This window comes from Falco biarmicus, chromosome 7 (genome assembly GCF_023638135.1).
Source record: "Falco biarmicus isolate bFalBia1 chromosome 7, bFalBia1.pri, whole genome shotgun sequence".
Classification (NCBI taxonomy): domain Eukaryota; kingdom Metazoa; phylum Chordata; class Aves; order Falconiformes; family Falconidae; genus Falco; species Falco biarmicus.
The window spans coordinates 29,140,998-29,167,406 of NC_079294.1; the positions used below are offsets into that span (position 1 = coordinate 29,140,998).

The following is a 26,409-nucleotide window of genomic DNA, read 5'->3' on the forward strand; positions in this document are numbered from 1 at the left end:
AGGGTGAGAGCCAAAGCTGCTGCTTGTAGTATACAATAGAGATTGAGAACTCTCAACAGTTCAGTAGAGCAAAAACTAAATATTTCTGCACACCAGCCATTTCAGATGGATTAAGATATTTAGCATCTACCGCTGGGGTAAATGATCATTTATTCCTGTGATTTCCATCATGAGTTTATATATGCACATACATGCATGTTCAGGTGGGTGGGTGTGTGTCTATATTGTTGCAAGATAAGCAAAGGAAGTGTTTCAGCCTTTCTAGGCTTGGCTGAATTTTAATTTCTTCATTTACCATGGTTACTATAAGATTAGCGTTGCATCATGGTGAAGATAATCCTGGTTCCAGAAAGCTTATGTCTTAAGATAATTGAAAACAGAAGATGGGATATACAGGTAACATATAGTAGGAGTAATTCCATCTGCAGATTCTTCCGTGTGGATACAGGACATGTCTCTGTGTAAATATGTAGAAAGTAGTAATTCTTTTGAAGTATTGTTGGGAAAACAGAATAGGTTCTCTAAACATAAATTGATTTTGCATTGTGCACACACACACCCCATACGCACACAGAAATACCCTGGGAAAATAATTGAAAGAAGAAAAAAGTAATTGAATTTTAGGGTGACAGTTCTGAGGATATTATGTCGTTATGAGTCTTATTAAAAGATGTAGGGGAAAAGACAAATAAGAAAGTGTCAGTTACAGAAGTATTTTTAACTTGCCATTAATAAAAGGTATTCTGGATCTCTTGAACTAAAATGGATTACAAAAAGTATTTGAAAGCAGCTTTCTGCTCTAAGAGATTGAAAGTGAACTGGGTACAACATTAAGATTTAATAGTCAGTTTAAGTCATGTCAGCTGGAATAGTTTAGAATTTTCCCCTTCAACACTGTAGAAGGCTCAGCAAATAAGTTGATTTCACTTCACCATGGCACTAAATAGGAGAAGACTTTCTCTCCTGAAGCTTGAAATTCTGCTACAGCCTTCATCATATTATATTTTATATTGCGCTGAATGTTGTATTTGCAAACTGGTTTATATTTCCTAATGGTATTCTGCATAATTTGTGTCATCCTTTAAAAGCAAGTATTTCAGAGTTGATAAGCAACCTTAAATAAGTAAAACAAGACATATAAAGGTCTGCTCTGGATTTGAGATTACCCCACTCACTTAGGTGACCTTAAACTGACATTAGTAACCACTAACTGAAAAGTTTAAGAAAAATATCTTTTGTTTTTAAATAGTCTGCACACTGAAAGGTATTCTTCAACAGTAGTGTATTTAGTAGCATCAGCACTTAGAGGCAAGATACAGTAGCACACAGTCCAATGTTCTGATTTCAGGTGTTATTTTCATGCTTTTGGTACAGATCAGAATGGATGAATCTAAAACAGAACTAAAAATGTTCTGTTTTAGCAACTGCTGTTGCTTCCACTGTTGAGACAGGAGCGTGAGGAAGTAGGCAGATCTGAATTTTAGTGATTAGCCTGATAAAGAGGCTAGAAAAGCTTTCTGCAGCTCACTTGCTTGTTTAGATGCAGTTAGGTATGTTGGTAATCTAAACATAGAAAAAGGTAGAGGAGAAAGGATGAAAATAGTCCCATAAAATACATACAGATTTTCTCTCACTCACCAGGAACTGAATGTAGAAGGTTCAGGGAAGTGCTGAATCTGATATGTTTTTTTCCTTTTCTTACATTTTTGCAGTTCACAGGCTTGCAAGGGAGAAACAGTAGCAAAATGTAAACTTAAAACAGGCATTCTTCAGGTTCGTTGAGGTCTCTCATATGCATCCTCTTAAACTGAAGAGATTCTGTTACTGGGAATCTGGTTTTGACAAGCCCCTACCCTAAATACCGGGGAAATAACTGCAGCTGATGGAAGAGACTTGAAAAAATAAGATCTAGTGAGCACATATTTGCTGGTAATAACTCTTTATCTTTTGATTTCTTAGCAGTAGAAGATAGGAAGTTGTTTATTGGAATGATATCCAAGAAGTGCAATGAAAATGATATCCGAGTGATGTTCTCCCCCTTTGGGCAGATTGAAGAATGCAGGATATTACGGGGCCCAGATGGCCTGAGCCGAGGTAAGCAGGAAGCTTTTCTGACAGTTAAAGGTTCTCCACTGGGTGCTCCCTTTCATAACTCGGGTGCCATTTCAGCTCTTTCTTTGATTCTCCCCGCCCCACTGCCACCAACATCTTAATTTCTTTATTCATCCCAGTAATTGCATATGTAGTGAATGCCTTGGTTCATTTTTGTTCTTTCCCCAGGTTGTGCATTTGTGACTTTTACAACAAGAGCCATGGCACAAACAGCGATCAAAGCAATGCACCAAGCACAAACTATGGAGGTAAAACAAGTTAGTGGGTGTCAGGAGAGGATGTAATTTGTCAGGCAGACGCTATGAAGTTTGGAGGACTAGAGAGCAGAGAGGACGAGAAAGTGCAGTGTGTGTTTCTTCACCAATAGTAGTCCTGGACCTTTGTGTTTGTTCCACTCCTGTTATTAGAGCTCAAGATACATACTTCAGAGAAAATAACAAAATACAAAATAGAATTAAAAGCAAATGAGATTTTGAACCTTTACTGAAATGTTCTGTTTGAATATATATTTGTATGTATGTGTGCGTGCATGTGGGGGGATGGGAATGCTTTCAGTGACTGGGTCTTAATGCAGTATTTCTGTGACTGCTGTGGATAGCAAGTATGTAATTGTTTGAATTGCTGTTTGCAGGGTTGCTCTTCTCCCATTGTGGTAAAATTTGCAGACACGCAGAAGGACAAAGAGCAGAAACGAATTGCTCAGCAACTCCAGCAACAAATGCAACAGATCAGTGCTGCCTCAATATGGGGAAATCTGGCTGGTCTCAACACACTTGGACCCCAGTACTTAGCAGTGAGTTTCTGATTTGGCTTCTTTTCATTTCTTCAGGGATTATAGTGTCTGACTGTCTTGTAGTGTTTAATGTACTGGTTTTAGAAGGCTCCTGATAGATAGGAGTAGGGCTTTTAATCCCCATCTGTGGATGGAGGAGGCTGAAATTAAGTTAGGTGCTAACAGCTAGTCAGGATACATTTAAGTGAGGATCCCAGCCCCCCAGTAGCTGTAACCCTAATTATTAAAACTTTTTTTTCCTGTCTTCTGTAGAATGACTTTGTACGGGGAAGATTTTCTTCGTATGTTATGGCCTCAGTGTTTATCCATATAAATGTCCTTTTTGTGTCTCTCTGATGACATAGTTCTTGTATTCCTCTTCCATTTTTCCTTTTTCAGCCTCTATTTCTGTTATCCCCTTCCAGTGAAACTTAGAACAGTACTTGGTGCTGTCCAAATAGAAAAGGTGATCAGCTTGGAAGCAACAAGCAGCTGACAGCACACAGTAACAAACAAAACAAAAAAGACCAAATAACAAACCAAAAAAAAAAAACCAAAACACCCAAAACAAAACCCTACAGAAAATAGAGAGAAGCTACTCTCCTTAGCAGAAATGACACAACAGAAGGTAGTCTGCTGTTTTGACAGTGATTTTAGTTGATTTTGGTATGTCCCTGAAGGGTGAACTTTTCATAACTGATGTGTTCTGCCTCATGCCAGAGTAGTATGAGAACTGTATTCATGCCATGTAAGGTCTGGGGAATAGAAAAGGAAACTTATATCTCATTTTTGATACGGTGTACTGTTGAAGTGGAGGTATTCCCTCTTTTACTGCTGCTTTAGGTTTGATAGATTGGAATTTTTAGTAACAACACCTATTTAGTGCAGAAAGGAATAGGAAATTCCTTTGAACAGCTTCTGAGCTGAGGCTTGAAGTTTTTCTCATGGCTGCTGTGGTTGAGGAGAGCTGAGGGGGTTCCCTCTCATGGTGCCTCTCTGGTTTTGATATGGCATTGCCATTTTGTCCTTACAGTGTCAACTGTAAAGTGTGGCTTGATGTAGTGTATCCATAGGGGTGATAATCCTGCCTGAGTGCTTTGAATAGTTCTCTCTCACTACTGATTCTACTGTTTTTGTCTTGATGTATTAGCTATAAACTTCCTTGAGCATTGATTATGTTGACTGAAGAAAGCATTGTGCTGTTGCTTTGGCTGCAATGTGATGCATGGGCGACATGGATTTTCACTGTGGTGGTGCTCTGGCTGTGTTGTGTAAGGGGCACTCTCTTTATGCTTTGCTACGATATGGTGCATGGGCAGTGGGAATTCCCTTTGAGACGGCACTCTGGCTGTGGTGTGATGCAGTTTCTCCCAGAAGCAGAGCCAGCCCTCACTCTCACTCTTGTTTTGTTTTTTGGTGTAATGTCTAGCTTTATTTGCAGCTCCTTCAGCAGACAGCAGCTGCGTCTTCTGGGAACCTGAACACATTGAGCAGCCTCCACCCAATGGGAGGTGAGTTTTTTTCCACCAGAAGACAAATTCAGTGCCAAAGAAAAGAGGAGGAGGGTAGAGAAGGTAGCCAAAAGGCTGTAGACACATTAACCTTATTTGAAATAAGTAGTCCCGAGTTTACCCACTTCTTTGGAATCCTGTGCTACAAGTCTGGATGTTCCTTCTTAATCTTAGTTACCCACTGTCCATGAGGTAAGTTGTGATATGCTGATAATCTCCCCTACCTCTGGCATTTAAAATTATCTTCCCTTATGGGTACAGAAAGATGTCTCTGTATGTTTATTTTCATCCAAACAGGTGCATATGTGAAGCATTGTGTTTTCAAGTAAGCACTGATGCATGTATTTTAGTGATAATGGATTCTGAGGTTTCCTGTTTAAAATTCTTTGTTCTAAATACATCAAAATTGAAAATGCAATGTTGTTAAGAATGTGAACTAGCCCTTCATTCAGTTTTTTTTTAATTCTTTCATTTGAATTAAGATTAATTGCACCATTACTGTTAAAGAAATACCAGTTTAATAGGTATGAGCCAAATTCCTTGCTGTGGACTGCTAGTCAGAATATTCACAAAGTATAGTAGTACTGGGGCTGCAAATCCCTTTTGTCTTCACAGGGTGGGGAATAATAAAGCATGTTAGTAACTCCATTCACCACATTCTTTAAAACTATAGGTTTTGATACCGAACACTAACCTTTAAAATTGCCTCCTGGAGTTATACAGTAGTTTGCAATATTACATACCCTGTTTGTGCAGAGGTTGATCTAAAAGTGTTAAGCATCTTTGTACATCTGACTTGTGTTGGTACACCCATCAGTAACAATTACAAGCTTTTGCAAAGTGTAGTGTTTTCAATTGTAAGAACTTTGATTCATACTTGAGGTTGAGTCTAACCTTAGCTCGTTTTTTTTTTTTTTGTGTTAGACCTTTTCAGAGTTCTTAGATCTAAGACCCTTTTCAAAAGCAATTTTTTGAAAATTAGTTTCACCAATATCCATTGTGGTGGTGATGTATAATAGATCTTGTTACACACATGATACTGGTTTTCCCCCTCTTGTCTGTTTAAAAACAAATGGTAATAAAGGAGAAAAACAGTGCAGTAGTTCATATTGTTACTGCAGTAAGGACTGGGGAAGGGGTTAACTAGCTGAGGTCGGCTGTGAAGTTTCTAGGGTAATTCTGTCTTCACTATTTACAAAAAACACCTGAAAAATTGGTAACTCAGATGTATAAATAGCATGTTGCATGGTGTTTTGAAAGAATTATTCCAAGTCTGTGATTCCTCACAGAAAGTGTTTTAGTTTCAAAGCCCTGTTAGTATCTCAGCTGATGGCTGTTCTTGAAATTCATGGAAAGAAAAATTAAGCAGGTAATTGGATCCCAAACTATATCAGACTTTGTAGACAAAATTTAATCTTGACCCTGTTTGGGAGCAGATGGGAAAACAATGTGATGACAAGAGGACAGGTGCAGTTGGCACATGCCAAACTGCTTCAGAAAGGAAGCAAGCTGCTCTGTTCCTCACTAGCTCTAACACTTGCACTTTTAACCCTCTGTAGCACAATAAAAACAAAAAATACAACTTTTGGTTTAAACTTTATTTACTAACATAAAAGCATGAAGGCAGAATCTTCTTGTTTCAGGCACTAAATATGATTAGGGAAACAGATCCCATCACAAAGAGAAAACAACTGGAAAAGATTAAAAAAAAAAGTGTACTATACTAAAGGTGGTAGAAGTTTTTTAGAAAATAGTTTATACTGCATTGTCACTTACATTCTTATGTTGTCTGTTTACATACTTAAATTACGAACCTGAGATTTTAATTATCTGAGAAGTGTGCTTTGTCACAAAGTACTTCTGAGCATCCAAAAGATGAGGTGCCATGTCTGCCTAGGATGTTTCAATGCTGTTATACGAATGGTGATCAATTGAATTTTGGTTTTAATTTTGTAGGGAAGAATTAGTATGGATTTTCTGAAGTCAGATGAAAAGAGGAAGAATTTTTAGAATAAGCAAAGGTGGAGACAAGAAAGGGAATTAAGGGAGAAGGGAAGAGAGGCAGAATTGGAGGAATGGAGCTAGCCTACCAAAGGATGGCTAAAATACAGAATTCAGAAGACCAATACCAATGATAATACCGTGGCAGGAGAAGTGGGCAAACTACAGGGTCAGTACTGACCAAATGGTTTCATTTAAACATTGTGACTCAAAATTAAGGTGAGTCAGATGAGTAAATTGACCAGTAAAACTTTGTCCACACAAGGATACCTTCCTCCCCCTCCAATATTCCTGGCTTCTTACCCAAACACTCCTAATATTTCCCATTTTCCTTACCAGTTCTGTTTGACCACCTGACTAGCCTACACATACACTGGGTGATCTTGTGGTCAGGAGCTGCCAGTTAACATTGTCTCGTAATTGCCTGTTGCTTGTTGGCTACCAAGGGGACCAAACCGAATGTGCTGATATTCAGCTGATGGTGGGTTAAAGATGTGACTTTGTGGCCACTGTGGTATGTAGGCCTTCTTGAAAGAGTTCTGCAGTTATTGCTGTTCCCATACAAAGACAATGAAAGGGACATGAAAGGAAATTAAGTTATTGGCCTGGTGTTGAGACAAGCTCTGTAGCAGATGAGCTGTCACACCCTGGCTCGACTCTCAGTTAAAGCTGCTATGCTTTTGTGACTGGAGAGAACACTGCTTGAAAATTTTTGTACTCTGGAGTCTACATCTGGGATCATGACTACCTGATCTTTTACTGAAACTCATCTATCTGAGCAAAGAAAAACTTATTTTTTTTTTCGTTACAGCAAGGAATCACAGTGTAGAAAAGATCAGTAATATTAAGCCTGTTGGTTTTAAGCTCCTTCCTATTACTCACTTGTGATGTGCTGAAGTTGCTGGATCTGTTAAGCTCGGGTGATGGTGGCTATTATAGGAGAAACTCTGTGCATTCTTCAATGTGTTGCAGGACTGAATGCGATGCAATTACAGAACCTGGCTGCATTAGCAGCTGCGGCCAGCGCAGCTCAGAACACACCGAGTGGTACTGCTGCGCTCACTTCCTCCAGCAGTCCCCTGAGTGTGCTCACCAGCTCAGGTAAGAGACTGCCTATGCTGTAGTGGGTTATGACATGGGTTGCCTTAGGGGTCATTTCAGGATAGGTGCCATCTGTTTTGTCTGTCCCTTTTTGTCACTTTGATGTCGATTCTTTAATAATCAGTTTTACTGGTGGATCCACTGGCCTTTGTTTAGGGTAAGCATCTTTGCCATCAGCAAAGGCTTTTTTGCCTGCTGTGTTCCTTCTTCCAAATGGTCAGATTAATTCAGAGTAACAAGAATTTTTGAGGTCGTCATGAAACAGAAAGGTAGGCGACCTCTTTCCAGTCATGTTATTACAATTAAACAATGCTTGGTTTATCTGTGGTTTTAGGCAGGTACCGTGGCAAATGTACCCTGTTCCCCTGGACGTGGAGGTAGAAGATGCCTTAAGCATGAAGTAATGCATTCTGTACTCTAGAACAGTGTAGTTTATATTCCTCTAGCATTAATGAAGACAGAGATACTCTAACAACCTCATAGATGTAGAATAAACAGACCCTTAGCACATTTATTGGGAAGTGGTTGGTTGTCTAGAACTGAATGTCTGAGTTGCACAGAAAAATCAGTGTCTTGCTCTCTGGAGGAGGGCAGCGGGGGAGTTGTTTGTGGGTGGCTTTGGTTTTGTGGGTTTGGGGGTTTGGTTTGTTTGGGTTTGGGGTTTGTTTTTTTTTCACTTTAGGGTCTGTATATTACCCAGAGAGGCTAAAATGTCCAAGTAGTGTTCTTTTGCTGCCTTATTGTTAAATGTGACCATTAAATGCAACAAATAAGAAAACAAAAATAAATTAAATTATGCTTACATCAGACATGCTCAGTTTTTACCACAAATGAGGATCACTATCCTACTCAGTTATTTGTATCCTATTTTCATTTATTTCTAAATCCTGACATGGGAAGAGAGAGACTATATTTTCAGGGTGTTAGTTTTCCAGCATCTGTGGCGTGGCATGTGGGTTTGACTTTGTTTTTTCTGTTTGTCATGAAAAACCAAATTGCATATCCAATTTTGAAATCCAGCCTACAAGGCTGACATCTTCACATGTGATTGTGAGAGACCAAAGGGGGTTGGGGAGTGTTTGAAATTTCCACAGGTAGCTTTTTTTATTGTGTAGGAGGACCAAGGAGCTGGACTAAGAGATCGTAAAGAGATTACAAGGAAAAGCTGTTTAGAAAACCTTATGTCACATGATCAGGAGTTAAACCATGGGTGCTTTGCAGAGTTTTCTACTTAGAGAAATCCCCAAGAAAGAATCCAGTTCAAAGAGTGTTCTGTTGCTGGACAGGTTTGCTTTTTTTACATAAAAACTGTGGTCAGCAATTCATGAAGATTAACATTTCAAAATTTATCTTGAGTCCCAGCTATGGTATCCTATAATGTAAAAAAAACAAAACAAACAACCCAACACACAACACCCAAAAGAAAAAAAAATAACCAAAGCTAGAGTTGAAGCTATAGAAGATCTGCATTTATAACCCACTAATGCTTCTTCATCATAGGGGAAACATGAAGGTGAATGTATCTGAGAGCTTCTCCCGTATTTCCTCATGCAGTAGCAGAGCTGGAATTGTCAGGTTACAATTTGCTGTGACTGGCATTTAGAATTAAGATTTCCTTGTTGGTGCTCTCATCTACTGACAGGAGCAAGTTTGTTTTCTGATTTGTTGAGGCGGGGAAAGGGACTGGCAGGTTGTGAAGTTCAAATGTCAGATGTGCTAGAAAAGGCAGAGACAGCCTCTTCTCAGGAGTGTACATGAAAGCACAAGGGCAATGGGCACAAGTTGCAACAAAGAAAATTCTGACTGGATATGAAAGAAAAATAAAATTAATGGTGCGAGTGATTAAGCTGAGGAGCCCTGGTGCCAGAGGTGCTGTGGAATCTGCCATCATTTCAGAGATTGAGAATGCAACTAGAAAGGACCCTGAAGAGGCTGACCTAACTCAGAGGTTAGACCAGCTGGGAGAAGACCACTAGACTAGATGATCCACACAGGTCCCTTTCAACTGAAGTTCTGCTACTATTGTGTGATTCTTTAGGACTGGTTTCCCTTCTGTGTTTTTTGGCTGTTCCACAGCACTCTGCAGGTTACTTTTGCCTTGATGAGAGGCGTATCTCGGGACTCTGTTCTGCTATGATCAATGCTGGTGGAGGGGCTTACAGGGTGGTAAGCGTAGTTCATTTTTAATTATCTTCTGTGCTGAATCCAGACAGCTTTCTGGTTGCCAGTCATACTAATAAATTATTATGTGTCAACAATCAAGTAATCATGATGGGTTATTTGAATTAATATCCTATACAGAGGTATCAGTTCACTTTTCACAGGCTTATAACATGAAGCAGTCACTGTTGCATTGCTCTTTAAATTTAATTTCAAGTATAATTTTAAAAGAGTAGTGATTAGCTCTGTGCAAAAGAAGTAAGTTCTGGAGGATATGTGGTCTGTACATAGTAACTAACACCAAACTGAAATGGTTTCAGTGCTTTTCATCAGAGGTGTGAATGTTTTACCTTTTAAAACCATACTTAAATTGTGGGAAGGGGAAGCCTCATTGTGAACAGACAGCATTCAGTCTCATGATACTTCCTGTAATTATACAGTTTAACTCTTTAAACTAGCTATTATAAAAGCAAACTTGAAATTCTCTTTTGATTAATACTTATGTGTGCATTCGCATAGAAGGCTATTGGACTTCACACATTCAGAGCATCCCTCCGGAACCATACCTAGACCTTGAAAAAGCTCAGTATATAGCTGTTCCATACCGTGTGTTAGTAAATGCCTTCTTGTCTGTGGGACATATGGCAACATCTACTGTGATAACCTCTTAAACCGAACTGCAGATGAGATGACTACCGGCTTGACTTCTATCCATCTGTCATCCAAATGTTCACCTGATGCTTATTTGGACATCTCTCCCAGATTGTCCTCAAACTGCATAGTTGGCGAAAAAATCCAGACAGTCATTATGTGTAGTTACTTTTTTTTATTTTCTTTCATCTGCACTGATAAATTTTGTGTTTGGGGAACTGGGAAGTCCACCCTGCAGTCTGTGAAGTACAGATAGGTTGCATGTCAGAATGGTTGAGCTCGGAGGTGGTGGTGAGTGTATTGTTTTGCTGTCTTCCTACTCGTTTCAGGTGATTTTTTGAGATACTTCCAAACAGTATTGTGTATTTTAATGTAGAATAGGATGGAGTAAAACCTTCAACCTTGCAATAAAGCAACTGTTCTTTGGAACTGAACAGACCTCTGCTGTATCCACCTATAGGTAATTCATGTTACAGAGACCATGGCCTTAAACTCATTTAAACAGCTAGCTTGTGAAAAGGACGTTCAAGAAAATATTACAGAAGTATCTCAGGATTGGAGTGTCTTGTCTGCCATCTTTTTCGCTCGAACATCAATAAAGAGTTGTCTGCTCCATAGCAAAATAGAATGGTTGCCAAAGCTGATGTATGTTTCCATTTCTCATCCTTTCAAAGGCAAGCATCAAAGGTCCAGCAAAGACTAGGTAACTTTCCTGGCTTTAGTGTGTCCAGCAAAATTGTTTTCAGAGAGATCATAGTCTGTCTTCATTTGCTGGAACTAAGTCTCGTACAGTTCAGTCACATTCGTTGCCTGAATTTTAGTGCTCTTTAGCTCATTGCTTGGATGCTAGTTGAGTGAATTAGAACAGAATTACTGTTCCCTCAGTTTACCTGGTAATTGATGTCTAAGTTTCATTATTTTTCATAGCTATTCTTCACTACGTATTCAGTTTTCTGAAAACCTTTTCAAGTAACTCTTAGAGTTAGCCTTTTTGACTAGATACAACTTAGAAGATAGATCTAAGAAAACATAACCTCAATAGCAAGCGGAAAAAAAACAACCACCCACCCAAACCAGCAAGAAACAATGTTAAGAAAGAGGGATGGAGTAATGAACATGTATAAAGCTATGTTGGTTTTCTGTCCCCATTACTGTGTGCCGTTTTCTGAATCTAAAATAATACACATAAAAAACCCAGAAGAACAGAAGGGATGACTAGAACTGTGGAACACCTTCCCTATTTAGGAGCAGTGAGGGAGCCTGAAAAATAGAGGACTGACATTGGAGGAGGATATATGATTGAAGTCTACAAATGTATTAGTGTTGTGATGAAGATGTATGGGGAAAGACCAGTCCTTAGATATTCTGCAAGGATTACAGAATATCAGGTGAAGTTGTCAGCTGACAGTTCAAAAATAACAGCTATTTTTTTGTATAGTGCATGATTAAATTGTAGAACTCATGCCTTAGAACATAGTAGAGTCAAATAATTTGGTGTTACTGAAATTAACGAATGAAAATCATAACTTTGATAGAGACATTCCCCTTGGCTGAAACAATCCTAGATTTGCAAATTGTTGTACTGAGATAGATATATATAGAGAGATATATAGAGATATATATAAAATATACCTAGGAAGTATTCCTTTGTACTTGCCCTGTGTTTCTGCTCTGCTGTCACTATCTGCCTTTAGTCGTCATCAGAAATGGAGTGCTGACTTGGTACAGTAATTCCTATATACATATGATAAAATAAACCAAACAATGTTAAATTTTCTTGGTGTCTAAAGTACTAAAGCATTCCTTGTTTTGCTTAGAGATTTCTGATAAAGTCAGCTAAACTAAAATAACTGTGTGCAGCTTTTTTAGCGGTTTAATTTCTTTAAAATCACCACTTTTTTAAAGTAGGGAAGGCATCCATTCTCTCTTTTACTTTGCTTTCTAGCATTGGCTTCATTCTTTTTTTCCCATACCACTACTATTTTGTTGTGGGGTGTGGTTTGGGTTTTTTTTTTTAATGGTGTTCTCATCTGTCAAATGTGTCTTTTTATATTATGCAGGTTAGCAATGAAGCATTGCAGAAACAAGTGGTATTCTCAAATTGAGACAGCTGTATCATTTCTGAGCACTGGATTTTATTCAGCTAGCTGTGCTATTTTTTTCTGCGAACTTGAGGGTTATACTGTAACTTGTTCTCTATATTTTTCCAACATTTCCTATGCTGCTGATTATAAGATGGAAAGCGTCTCCTATTCTTCATAGTAAGCATCTTAAAATGTAGTTTGGGGCATTGTCTTTCAATTTCTGACTTAAGAATCTAGAACTTTTCATAGACGAGATTTGTCATTTCCTCTGTCGGTACAAAAACTAAACAGAGATACGAAGTACAGCTCCCTGGGTTCTCTTGCAGCTTTTGTTAGGTGCAGCTACTTTGGTTAGGACTCGTTAAGTAAGTTTGCTGTGTTCCATTTAAATAGCTACCATACTCTGCTCCAGCAGAGACTTTGTAGCACATATAGGAAGTGGTGAATATGTAGTGTGTGTGAATCTGCTTGAAAGATGCTAACAGTTCTTTTCGAAGTTTTAATCGATGTAGACAGCATAACTGAGAATCACAGAAACATGAAGGGAACTGAAAATGCCTGAATTTCAGTTCTTCTGTTACCCGCCTGGTCAGGCAAATAAATTCCTCTTGAAAGAAGACTACAGCATGCCTCCACAGCACCAGTCTTCAGTATCTTTTAATTTATAGAAGCTGTAAATATTTTCCTGTGCATCTTGTGCAGTAGGTTTAAACTTAACTGGGTTAATAGCAGTATACATAGCTTCTCATATTTACCTTTTTCGGTTTTCTTAGTCCACAAACCTGTAAGGAAGACCACTGCTATGTAAAATACTATTCTTTTCTTATTTTATCATGTCCATAATCTTTGTAGATGTCCTTAATTTGAACTTCTGTTTCTTTTGACGCACCAGCTTGGCAAGCTTTTTTTCTCATGGTTTTGATGTCTATTTCTGTAGAACTAACTCTGCCTGTTGTAGAATTTGGCATGTTGTATAAGCTGCTAGGTACTGTATCTGTAAACCTCTCTTCCTGAGTAAACGTTAGTTAAAGATATTGGTGGCACAGTCAACGGGATAGACGGTGTGTTTTGGATGTACATTTCAAGTCTTCTCTTGGCCCTAGCCCCAGCTGCTGCCGCAGGATCTTGAATGGAAAATTATTTCATGTGTCAGAATAATCTGGGCATCTGCTGTTCCTGATCTGGCAGTATAGGAAAACCATATGTTTGGTTTGGCTGGAGCTTTCTTTAATGTCCCTAGTATCTATGTTTCAGGTCTTTTTCACCTTTTGTGGTGTTTCAAGGATAGATGTTAATATGTAGCAAGTGATTTCTACTTTAGTCAGCAGGAAACGGGCATTGCTGCTGGTCACTTTATGTTGAGGTACAAAGTTCAGCTAACATTCCTGTATTGTCTCAATCCTTAGGTGTCTTACAGTTAATGAAATTGTAATTTCTACAAAAGATGGGTGTTATGATGAAGTAGAATTTTTTAAAAAATGTAGGAAGGCATTAGAAGATACATAAGCAGTATGATCAATCAAATTGTGTGGGTTTGGGATTCTTTTGTTTTTGACATGAAGTATACCGTTTTGTCGTGATCAGTTCCTTACTAGCATTTTCTACAGAAATAACTTAATGAAGAATTTGAATTATCAGGACCAAAAAAATACTGAAGTTTAATTATCTTATTTTAATAGCAGGTTCCTCACCTAGCTCCAGTAGCAGCTCCTCTGTTAATCCAATGGCTTCTCTTGGAGCACTGCAGACACTGGCAGGGGCTACAGCAGGCCTCAATGTTAGCTCTTTAGCAGGTAAGCTACGTGTTGTGGTGGGTTGGGGGAATAGCTGATTATCATTTCTGAGGCTGTGCTGTTTCTGTAGGGGTTTCTTTCTGCTCCCTGCTTTTTGTAATAGTGAAGAGTTTTTGAAAGATAATTGGTCTGGCTCAGTGGAAGTACTCAGTCATCTTTATTCCCTCTTTGTTATACAGGAATGGCAGCCTTAAATGGAGGACTTGGCAGTGGTGGTCTTTCAAATGGGACAGGTAGCACAATGGAAGCCCTCACGCAGGCTTATTCTGGAATCCAGCAATATGCTGCTGCTGCATTGCCTACACTCTATAACCAGAGTCTCTTAACACAGCAGAGTATTGGTGCAGCAGGAAGTCAAAAAGAAGGTAGGCAGAAAGTTGTAGAAACAACCTGAGGGGTTTTTTTTTCAAAAGGGCAGGTTCAGCCCTTGCAGCTACCTTACCTGCAGAGCTTTTATTTGGCAGCGTTTTTATGAATGAAGTTACAGAACACAAAGAAGGAAAACCTATGAGGTCTCTCTGTTAAGGGCTGTCCAAAATAGTTTTTATACAGGAGGTTTCTCCCAGGCCTTGTCTAGTTTTAAATAATTAGTAATCGTACTCTTCCATTTTCTTAGTGGACAGGAGAGTTTGAGTCTGCAGCCTGATACATCCCACTGTCAGAGAATCAGTTGTGGCTTTGTTAATTTTGTTTTCTTGGTCCTCCGCCTCTTCCCACAGGCAGTTAATGCCAATCTGTTCACTCTTCAGATTCAGAATCAATTTAATATGTGAAGTAAAGAATGTAGGAATAAGTTTTCAGCAGACTGTAGGATGTTTAGATGTCAGATGAAAAGTAATGCGATTACTTACTTGTATTTTGTATTTGTACAATTTGTATGTGTAGTTTTGGCACAATGTGGAAATTACAAGCAAAAATGGTGAGAAAGAGCTAGAATTATTTGAATGATCAATCCCATCAAAGGGTCATGCTCATTTATTCTGGAATCAGGTACTCTACAGAAGTACAAACAGCAGTTTCATTGTTTTATCTAGAAAATTTGGCTTGAATGGCTCTTCCACACTTTTTTTTTGTAAAGTGGGTGTATGTTATCCATGCTCTTTCTGAATTTATATTCCCGCTTGCTGTTTGAAGGTCCAGAGGGAGCCAATCTGTTTATCTACCATCTCCCCCAGGAGTTTGGGGATCAGGATCTGCTGCAGATGTTCATGCCATTTGGAAATGTTGTCTCTGCCAAGGTTTTCATTGACAAGCAGACCAATCTGAGCAAGTGTTTTGGTACGTTGAGTCTAATCATTTTACCTGTAGCAAGGTGACTTCTTCAGAGTCATGTCTTTTTCAGTATATTTTCTAGTCTACCTTTTAAGTCAACTAGTGACTTTTTCTCTGTATTCCTAAAAAATAAACAAATCAGTCTGAACTCTTCTAGCACTGACCTGCATTTTCCTGATTTTCATTGTGACTTTTTGCTTCTCCTGATTTCATATTGTTATGCCTCATTATATTGTTTTGGCCCTAGATAATTCACTATGATTTGTGTTTGCAGACTGTAATCACAGTATAGTTCATCCTCTTCCCCCTTTCTGTCTTCACTAATTGTTTATGTTGCTGTATATACTACTTACTATGTTATCATTGTGAATTACTTCTGTTAATATTTTTGTATAGAATTGTTATGGCTGCCATATAGTGCAGGAGTATTTAACTCTGATGTTCTGTAAATGCTCTGAAGGCAATTTTTAAAGCTGCCTCCTAATTCTTGAAAACTTTGTAATAGTAAAACCATTTCAGTTGTTATTTACTACCTAACTTCGGTAGTAAACATCTTTTGTCCTAATTGTGTTCTGCTTGTTGTGTATTTAGATGGGAGGCACATGAGGGTGGAAGTGTATCCTAAAACTGTAAATCAACCTGTCATGCTACTGTTACTATCCAAACAGATTATTTTTCGTTAACTGCTAAAGTCTGATGACAGAAGAGCAAAGAACATATTCTTCCTTAGCTTGTGTAGTAGGAGGCTGTGTGTGTGGACTGAAAGATTCACGGTTTTAATTTCCTCACTTTGAAACCCCAGTGCAAGCACTTGTAGCATTTTTGTAGTGCTGTAAGCTCTCATGACTATTGTGATAGATGGAGATTTCTTGTGATGGAATAGGAGAGGTGAGCCTTTCTCTATGATTTTGATAGCTTTGTCCCTACATAATAGCATGTATTTTTTAGTATTTGAGCCAAAAGATGTGGACAATCTGATGCTTCATGAGAACACAAAAGTATGCTAAGCTTCAGGCTGTAACACCTGTGTATAGAATGATCTCCCCAGGTAGTGATGCTAGCCATTGACTGGAATTATTTAAAATGCGTTCTTTCAAAACCCTGGAGAAGTTTATTTTGAGGATACTGTTTGCCTGAGATGATATATAACTTCTTTTCATCTGAGAGAAACCTAAACATAATAGCGGTACAAGTTCTACACTGCCTTGACAGCTACTTCACTGGAAGCAAATCTACTCTCATATTGCCAAGAGGGCAATTTCAGTCTTTTATCTTTAATGAGCTTTCATACATAGATTAAAATTTTCCAGGTTTGGTTTTCTCCCAGATATGAGTTCCTATAAAGCAAACGGCAGTACTCGTTTTTGTTGGAAGACTAGAAAACGTTATTTTAATTTTCTGAGCTTTGTATGTCTTTTGGCCAAAGTTTCATACATCAGAAAGCAATGCTTTGTCTGAGAGCCCTTGGTAAGAAGTTTTTGTGAAAAGTCAGTTGTGAGCTTCTGAAAATGGCATTTCATGCAAGCCTGTCTTACCTTGTGAGTACCTGCATTTCCAGTTGCGAGTAGGTGTTCTGGACAGCTTTGGCATGGTGTAATTATGTATTTTCTTTTCTTCAGGTTTTGTAAGTTATGACAATCCTGTCTCTGCACAGGCTGCCATTCAGTCAATGAACGGCTTTCAGATTGGCATGAAGCGTCTGAAAGTACAGCTCAAGCGCTCTAAGAATGACAGCAAGCCATACTGAGCGCCCCTCCCCTCCGGGACTGGAGTGAGAAGGATCTTCTGGTAAGTTGGAGAGGAGCGCACTTAGTGATTCGAAGCCCTAAGGCTGTGTTTTTACAGTCCTGGAAGCTGACCTATGCCTTCTGTCTGGCACATCTTCCCCTGAAGACTCGGCTGCAGCTTCTGCTGAGAATCCCACTTCGAATGGAGGACAAGTTTGTGCTTTTGTTTCCAGTGTTTTACTTTGGAGTTTAGGTGCCATATCGCTGAGGTTTTTCGTTTTGTTTTTTTTTTTCTCCCTTATTTGAAGTTTGCTGTGTTTGTAACCAGTGTGTGTTGAGAAGGACCAATGCCAGCTCCTTGGGGGTGGGAAGGGAAGGTTAAAGGGGGAGCAGCAGCAGCTGACACCACACTGCCTTGGGGTAGAGAGGAGAAGGGGAAGCAGAACTGACACCACACCACCATGGGGGATAGGAGAAGGGAAAGCAGAAATAACACAGAACAGCTGATGAAAACAGAGATGGAAGGAGAACTGAGCCCATCCAAGTCTGGGTGAGCAAAGAACTGACTCCATGTAGCCTTTGTCATGCCCCATCCACTCTGAAATTTCCTTAACTGTATGCCATGGTGGGGATTTAGTAAATCATCTCTAAAGCAGGAGACAGAGTATAAGGGTGAATACATTAACAAGCCAAAGGAAAACTGCAGTGATTTTTTTTTTTCTGTATATAAAGTAGCGTTTATATAGCATTGTGAATGTACACAGCACTTTATAAAATTGTTAGATAATGTTCCTGCTCAGAAAAATGTTACTGTCCATTTACAGTTGAATATTAACGAGATGCAGTGAATTTCTCCATATTTAAGAAAACTTACGTGATGTACTTTACTAGGTTTTGTAGAAATGTATAGAGACAGACAGCTTAGTCTGGATGAATACATCTGGGGCTGGAAACAAGAAATTTTTGATCCCTGGTAACCTGCAGAATTATTTTGACAATTTTTCTTCTTAACAGTTCATCACATTCCCCATTTCTGTGGAATAATGTTCTTTTTACAGAGTATTACTTTGAATTCATTCTGATAAGCATAATGTAAGTGCTGTTTGTTTCTCTATTAAAATGACTGTTAAATTGGGATGGAAAGCCCAGAGTTACCTGAACACGGCTCTTGAGGCTCCTGTTTCATACATGTTCTCATAGGGTTTGATTTCTCAGTCTTAACTGTTACAAAGATAACTTCCTGGTTGTTTTTAAAAACAAACAAACAAACAAAAAAAAACCAAAACAAAAACACAACCAAAAAAAAACAATTAGTGTGGTGTTTCTTTATGCTGCAGTTTTCCTTTAAGGTGGTGTGTACCAGTGCAAAATAGGCTAACACACGAGCTGTGGAACCAGAGCAGAGCATCAAGCTATTCAGTCTTATTCTGCCTTTTGGTACTAGCTGTTATCTTCTATACTGAAGGAAAATTGAACACATTCCTTCAACAAACATACACTTTTTCTGCACACTTGTGAAATTGCTAATGGGTTGTTAAGGGCCTTTGTTACACGCTGGTTTTAGGGGGCTCAAAGGACTTTTGACACTCTGGCCTGAGTTGTTTTAAGAAATCGTAGTAAGAGTCCCATTTTATAACCATCAAAATTCACCTCTGTCACAAGAGGGAGTTTACAATTTCTGTGCATCTTTAACAGAAGTTCCATTTACCTCATATTTTCTCCTTTTCCTTGTTTTCTTTGTGTTCCTGGTTCATCATGCTGTTTCCCAGGGCATCAGCTAACACTGCAATTTGGGAGCCAGCTGCTAAATAGTGAGTGTGTGGGTCAGACGCAGAGTTGGGACTTTCTGTTCTGCTCCCACAGGAGGAGCGCGAAACCCATCAAACCTGAGATCGCCTTCAGAATCTGCACCTGTGTGTTGGTGGTCAGTTAGGAATGTCAGGCGTTCCCAGGGACTGGGTCCCCTGGGATCTCAAACCTCAGAAATACAAGGCCTGATCTGTAGCATCCAAGAAAAGCCCTTTCCATTCTTAAATTGAAAATCAGTTAGTTAATGCTGGTCTGTCTATATTGATGGCAAGCAGGTAAATCTGTCGGTATTACTCAAATCATTTTGTGGTGGCAAAGGTTCAAAGGCCAGACTGCCAAATTTCCCAGTTACGCTGGCATGTGGTACCCTTCTATGTTAATTATTTGAATCTCTCTAGAAACATAAACATACACTTAAGTGAACCATGTACACTTGAATTCTGCACGGAAAGATGTGCCCTGGTTTTCTGAGAAGAGAGTGTTGGAGTGTGAAGGCCTCCAGGGTGATGACGGGATATTTTTTTTTTAATAAATAATATACTTTTAAAAAAAAAAAAGAAAAAAAACAAACAAACAAAAAAAAACATAGTTGGGAGCAACTGCTCCAAGTGCAACCTGCTGTAACCAAGAATGTTGTTTCTATTTTTATAGAAGTTTTATACCGCTCCAGGGTGGAGAATATTTATTACCTAAATTATTTCACTGGAAAAAAAGGCCAGGGTTTTGTAGAATCCTGAATGTGATTGTTTTACATACATAATGATGTGCATGATTGAAACTACTGATTTTCAGTGGCCTGTTTGCAGCCCAGCAACTGCTAAATGGGGAAGACAAATGCTGTGAACCAGTGGAGGAGAGCACTGTGCTCTGGGGTCTCTACAGTCACTCTTACCTCCTTTGCATCCTACCCCACTGTACTATCTTGAGACCTTTGTCCTGTTTTTCTTTTAACCTGATGCTCTGGCCTCGTTACTAGTCATTTCAGTTGCCCAAAATTAGATATCTTAGCTTCTGCATCCTATAGTGCGTACTCAATACTTATGGATCAAGCTTGGTGTTGTTGCAAATAGGTGCAACTCCTATTGACTTTAGGAGATTCACCAGTTTACACTGTTGCTTAGTTTGATCAGTGACTCCAGAGGTAATCACCTTAAGACACCTAACTTGGGCTAGCTCTTGTGCCTTACTGGCGTAACTATAAGTATTGCCAAAAAGAAAGAAATCTATGCAGGTTAAATTTTAAAAGATGTGATCCTCAGATGGTTTGAATCAATGCAGTTCTGCTCCCTTCAGTAGAGCTGCATCAAATTTCACCAGCTGAAGATGTTGCCCTTTTCTGTGTTTGTTTCAGATTTCCCTTTCATGGTGTGTCAATGTATGTTGCCAAAGTTAATAAATGTATCAAGTTTGTGACTTGGGCAGATTTTTTTCTGATAACAGAACCGATCAGATAAAGTTAGCATTTCTGTGTCTGTCTGGTGGCTGCCCCTGACTGGAGATTTCAGTGGTTCTTGCCTTCCAGTCTAAAGTCAGTTTTCTTCCTCACTCATCGGCAGGCAAGTTTGGGATTTGGGGGACTTGAGGCTTTAAAATTTTATTTTAATTCCTATCATGCTGTCATTCAAGTGCAGATCAAATCAGTGTCAAATGGTTTATTTCCTGGACAGTCAGATAAGAGTAGGGTGAGTCCAAATAAACTGCAGGAGGATTGGCTTAGTTAGCCACATGGGCAAGGTATTCTGTATTCTCATAAACCAAAGAATCTGTATTTTCTATAACAAAAGCTAGTAGGACCTCTGATTAAATGTATTCCATATTACATATTACATGTGCCACTGGGAAATACTTACATATCTTTAGAAACAAGATGGAAGTGGTCTGCTTCATAGATATTTTTTTGCTCAGAAGACATTTGAGTTTACTAGATATGCCATAATAAGATGAAAGTATTATGAACAATTGAAGTCTTAGTCTGATGCTACTTAGTATCAAGTACTGCAGTAAACATACTCATAGATTCTCTGGTCCTCTAAATAATCAGAGTCCAAAATAGGATATATCTTTGTAGTTCAGTTTTTTTCTTCCAGTAATGCAAGGCTTGCATTATTAGAAAATGCCTTTGATATATAGTGATTAAATTTTAATTCTAACCAGAATGAGGATTGGAGTTTTTCAAAAGTACCTGAGATAACGATGGTGAATTTTTCCTTTCTGTTTTAATGGCGAGGTGGTTTACCATCTGTGGGTGCTACTATCTGGAAAGTAGGTGCCTCAGAAAATTTCTCACTGACAAAAACATCTGTAAGGAAGAAGCTTTTTATCTGACCACTGAAGGTCACGTAGCATGATAGATACTGCTTGCACAATAGAATTAACTGAAGTGTTTCTTCTTGTTAGTGGTTGGGATTTAGGGAAGAACAGTTTCCTGTTTCATGTGGAAATATCTAAAAGCAACTTAGATAAAGCAAATTGTAAATGAAGGGTGCAGCTATGAACATGTAAAACGCTTTGAGAGCTTCTCATTGCAAACATTTAAACATAAGGATGTGATATATTCCTGAGCATACCTACCACAAAATATAAAACACAGAAGGCAGAATTACCACAGTTATGAGAACAAAACAAGGACAGACTGGAGTAACTTTAGTTATTTAGTTCGTGTCCAGCATCTCACGGCTCTGCTCTTGTAGGCCAGTCCTTCCTCGGGGCTTTTATGAAACTTAAATCTTTCCCCTCAAAATTGCTGATTTATTTGAAAAATATTTATCAAAGCCCCACACACACATAAATCACACAAATAATTTCTATAATGCATGCTTAGATGTCACTTGATTTCATGCCTCTTGTTGCTTCTCATGCCTCAGTTTGTAATGAATTTGCCTTTCTGGTTTAGGACTGAAACCTTACAGCTATCTGCAGACTATCTAGAGTATTTCTAGAACTATAGAAATAACTGCAAGAGTCACGTTGTACTCCGTTTGCTGAAGTTGGTTTAAACTCCATACTAAATCCTTTCCCTGAATTGGAAAGTACGAAGAGCAAATTAATGTCAATTCTAGCGAGTGGAGTGTTGCAAGTTTAGTTGACAACATGCTTCTTGTTGCTTTGGAACTAGAATGCACACTGCTGTTCTCAGTCTTGCTATAAATGCTATAAGATGATAGACAAATCTCACCTGGCTCTGGTCTCAAAGCTACTGGTTAGAGACTAGATGTGCTGAGGAATAAGGCCACAAATAGGGGAGTTGAGCAGGGGCAGGAAGGGAGGAAGAAAAAAGAAAAAACTTGCCTCCTCTCCCCTACCGCCTGCATTCTTCCCAAAATGTTCCTTGTTTCTTGCAGCTCACAAGCTGAGGGGAGGAAACAAAGGTACTGATACCATTCAATACAGGAATTATTGTATTTATAAACTTTTAAAGAAAGCTTCAGGAAACACATTTTATCTATTCATCAATCTGGCAACAGTGACTGTAGAGCTTCTCAGAGCCCAGAATGCCCTCCTCACAAAGTCAGGGAGCTGGGGGCTGTTTATATAAAAGGTTGGAATGGAAAATCCCTGTGCAGGTCTAATGGTATGAAAAGTGCTCAGTTAGGACAAGTCTTAACTGGCAGTTAAGTCTTGAGGAATTCTTCTCTGATGCATGGAGGTTTTGTCTTGTATAATTTTATTTGCCTCCCCCCCATTCCAAATCACCCAACCCCAGTTTCATGGGCTCCTAGGGAATGAGAAGGGACTGTAGCTGAAGGAAAGAACATGGATTTCCTGGGCTTCCACTGCCCAAGAACTTACCATGTTAGGATGCAAGAAAAGTCTCAGCCGTCAAACCACCTGTGAATCCCTTGTGTCCTCTGTCTTGTCTCTTACGGTCTCAGTCTCTGTGGGCAGATGTTAGCCCTGGAGTCATGTTTTTTGGAGTCGGTCTCCTGGGGAGGGAGCTTGCTCATTTCTTCTAAACAGAGCTAGTGGAGACACTGGGCTCGGGGCAAGGTGTAGGAGTGCATGCTAACCGATGTGTCACTAGGCTGTGGAATGCTCCGCAGACTGGGTGTTAAGAGGGAAATCCAGGCCTCTGCTTCCATTTGGTTTCTGGCAGTTTGATGTTTACTTGGTGTCCTTCATGTACTTCGACTTTTACTTGTCCATCGTTGGCATGTGCTGCCCTTCCCTGTCAACTCCCTCCCCCAGGAGATCTCATTGTACAGTGCCCATTCTTGTTCTCTCTCTCCGTGTTTGGATGTACTGCTCTGTGTAACTCAGTGGGTCTCCCTCTTTCTGGTTTGTTTTTTTTCTAGATTCCTGCCGTTTGTTCATCGTTGTGCCTAAAGCATGTCGATGTGGCGTTCAAGTACATCGTCCAAATCCTTGTCTCTTCAGCTTCTCTGATGCTTGAACTCTCACCTTTGACCTTGTGTTGACCTTTGATGCTGATGTGTATTTTTATTATGTTTGTTTCTTTCTTTTTTTTTTTTTTTTTTGTGCTGCCAAATTGGTTTTGCTAGAAAGACTGCTGAAGGGGAATATTTAAACTTGCATTTGAATATAAAAGAATTTCTATTTTTCTAGACCTTCGTAAGATAACCACTTGATTTTGTGAATCTGATTCTTTGTAATTGTCTTCAGAGCAGCCTTGCTAGCATACCTTGTGGAGTATTGTATTTCTGTGAACATACAGCCAATCACTTTCTAGGCTTAGTTTTTTCTGTGTGCTCAGTTTTAAAAACACAGTTTTGAAGAAAAAGTCAATTATATGGTGTGACTCAATCTTTCAGGAGACTTCCTAGTCACATTTTGCTGATCTGGTTTCTATGCTTGAGGAGACAGCATGTGTTTTTGAGTTCAAACTTGTGACTTGAGTGGCATCAGCAGAAAACACTTGAACTACATTTTCGTCTGATTGTAGCTACATTTTTGCTCTGGCATTTATTGATTTTTTTTTAATTATTATTATTATTATTATTGTTTTTTTCCCCTGCTCCCCTGTGTGATTATCAGTCTGCAGTGAAAATTTGATCAAAGTTGATGTTGTATTTTGTTAAGCTCCAGCATGCTTGGTTTTTTTGTAACTACAATCTCCTCAGCAAAATGTGATGATTGTTTTAATCTTTCAAACTAAGATCGTGCCCAGAAATGTTTTGCATGTTTCCTGCTGTTTTCTTCACACCCTCGTATATATCACCTTCACCTCTCTGTTTTCTATAGTTTGTGCAAAAACTGAGGAATTTAATGGGTTTCAAAGGTATCCTTTAAATTGTTTTTTTTTGGTATGACAAATATCTGATTGGAAGCCACCTGAGGGCATCTACCTGTGCACTTAGACTGTCTGTCTGACAGAGCACCTGGACCTTTTTCCATCTCCAGTGCTGTCAGAGGCTCCCAGGGACTTGGTTGCACTGTTCCTGTAGTGGAAGGGGATTCCACCTTCCTTTGGTGGAAGGGGATAGCTGGGCAGCAGGAAGGTGGGGGAGCTTCATGGTATTTCTGTTCCCAAATTTATCTGAAGCTAGGGCTGCTTTGAAGCACTCTTTATGAGCATTTTCTATAATTCAGGGCACATACTTGTGAAGTCCAGCCCTTGTTTAATACCATTAGTCAAACCTTGGTGGCAGGATCCTGGAAGGATTTAGGTTAGCTCTTGAAGTAAAGTGTTTGAAATACCCCAGAAAAAGCATCTGTAAACCTGGTCCTGCAACTGCTGGCTCTTTTCCCAAGTGACAAGCACAATACAACAGCCTCTGAAGCTGTTACCTGAACAGGGTACCATCCCCAGCTCTCTTCTCAAGGGCCTTAGCTGGGGAATCTCTACGGAGATTTTTTAGTTTTTGTTTAGTTTTTAATTGGGTAATGAGCTAAGCAGTTTTTCTGGCTTGCAGCATGGACTAGAACAGGTTACTGCTTTCTGGGTAGCAGGCTCCCCCCTACCCTACGTACCATCTGCACAGGTAGAAACTGGGATGTAGCTTCTAGATGAAGGCACCTGAATAGTGTGTGCTGTGATGAAGTTTCAGTCAGAAGGAGAAGTAAGCTCGTGTAGGTATCGTAATAGTAGAAAATAAAGTGAAATGAAATCCCAGGAGAAGGAGTTTCACTGGGAAAACAAATCGTGTTTGATTGAAGTCTTACTTTCGTCCAGTGTTTGGAATGATACAAAGATGCAAAAGGATTATTTTTTTTCTCTCCTACTCTTGAGTTGGCTGAGGATACTATAATCTCAACAGATATTGACTAGACTTGCATAGACAGTCTTTAATCTGCCTGCAAGACAGAACACGTTTGGATATGGTACATATACCTGGGAGTGAAGCGTGAGGCTGGATGAAAAAAAGGGTAGAGCCTTGTTTCTTTGGGAGGTAGGGTTGTGGGCTGGCTGCTGTTAGTCCCACAGTCTGAATGCACAGGGCTCTGTGTTGGTGGGGGGCACTGGTACCCTGCAGTGTATTGAGAAACTGCCAATACGTTTCTGTACATGCGCGTTTGGTTCCATAAGGAACTTTGGGGAAACCTGTGGAAAAATATCTGAAGAAAACCAAAATGCCAAATGTTGGATGTTTCTTTCCTTTCTTCTTTCCTTTTCTTCTTTTGGTTGTTTTAATTGTTCTGTGGTGGTTTTAATGGATTTGAGACAGTGGAGCAGCAGCTGCCTTTCTGATTTTTGGCTGCTTTTTGTGAATAATTTAAAAAGAAAATTTACATTTTGGAGACAAACCTGTGGGCTTTTTTATTGGTACAAACATTGTATTTAACACTAGGGGTTTTGTACAGTTTTTTGCCTTTTCTACTAGAAAACAATGTAAAGTGATTCACAATGTGACGAGAAAACAAATTGCCACTATGACCAAATGTAGAGTCTGTTCTGCAGTAATGGGATTTAATCAACTCAAAGTTGTGGTTCAGTCGTAGAAATGCTTTTCTTTACCTTGTTTGAGCTGTTCCTTTTTTTTTTTTTTCTTGTTTTGATTTGCAAAACAAAATGTCTTTTTGTGTGAAATTGTGTTGTACTCTGTAGAGAATTACGATTTTACTTTAATGGTTTAAAAAGCAGAGGAGCACATGTTGCTTATCTGATCGCAGAGTTTGTGTAGTGGATTTAAAAATGAAAAGATTTGTTACAAGTTTGGAACGAGCGAGTATGTGTTAAAGGAGTTTTCTTCCTTTTGTGTGTGTGTGTTTTTTCTTTTTGTCCCAAAGGGCAACTTAAAGCTGTTTTAATTGCACAGACACACCGACAACAAGTCATTTTGTATATGCCAAGTGTGGTACCTTCCTTTGTTTATTTGCTATTAAACTGTTTGAGAAGAGTCTTTGTGTGTTGTATTTGTGTCTTAAACTTGAGGTTCATTTTGGGTCCAAGTGTGGGAATATGAGGAGAGAGTGGGGATTTTTACCTCTGTGTAGATGAGCTGCTTTGAGTAGAAATGG

General features: G+C 39.1%; 1 protein-coding gene across 19 annotated transcripts in view; it reads left to right on the forward strand.

Annotated features, from left to right (window-relative positions):
- CELF1 (CUGBP Elav-like family member 1) overlaps positions 1-26,409 on the forward strand; it is a 69,387-nt gene that overhangs the window by 35,790 nt on the left and 7,188 nt on the right. For 6 of the 19 annotated variants that reach the window (XM_056346720.1, XM_056346723.1, XM_056346717.1 and 3 more), the window contains 9 exons: positions 1,960-2,094; positions 2,281-2,360; positions 2,744-2,905; positions 4,314-4,395; positions 7,369-7,497; positions 14,072-14,185; positions 14,365-14,550; positions 15,320-15,463; positions 17,077-26,288. In XM_056346720.1, coding sequence (XP_056202695.1) covers positions 1,960-2,094; positions 2,281-2,360; positions 2,744-2,905; positions 4,314-4,395; positions 7,369-7,497; positions 14,072-14,185; positions 14,365-14,550; positions 15,320-15,463; positions 17,077-17,204 — 1,160 coding nt within the window. In that variant the 3' untranslated portion in view covers positions 17,205-26,288. Of the gene's footprint in view, positions 1-1,959; positions 2,095-2,280; positions 2,361-2,743; positions 2,906-4,313; positions 4,396-7,368; positions 7,498-14,071; positions 14,186-14,364; positions 14,551-15,319; positions 15,464-17,076; positions 26,289-26,409 lie in introns of those variants that run through there. The other 13 variants (XR_008823088.1, XR_008823089.1, XM_056346729.1 and 10 more) reach the window with 9 other exon arrangements.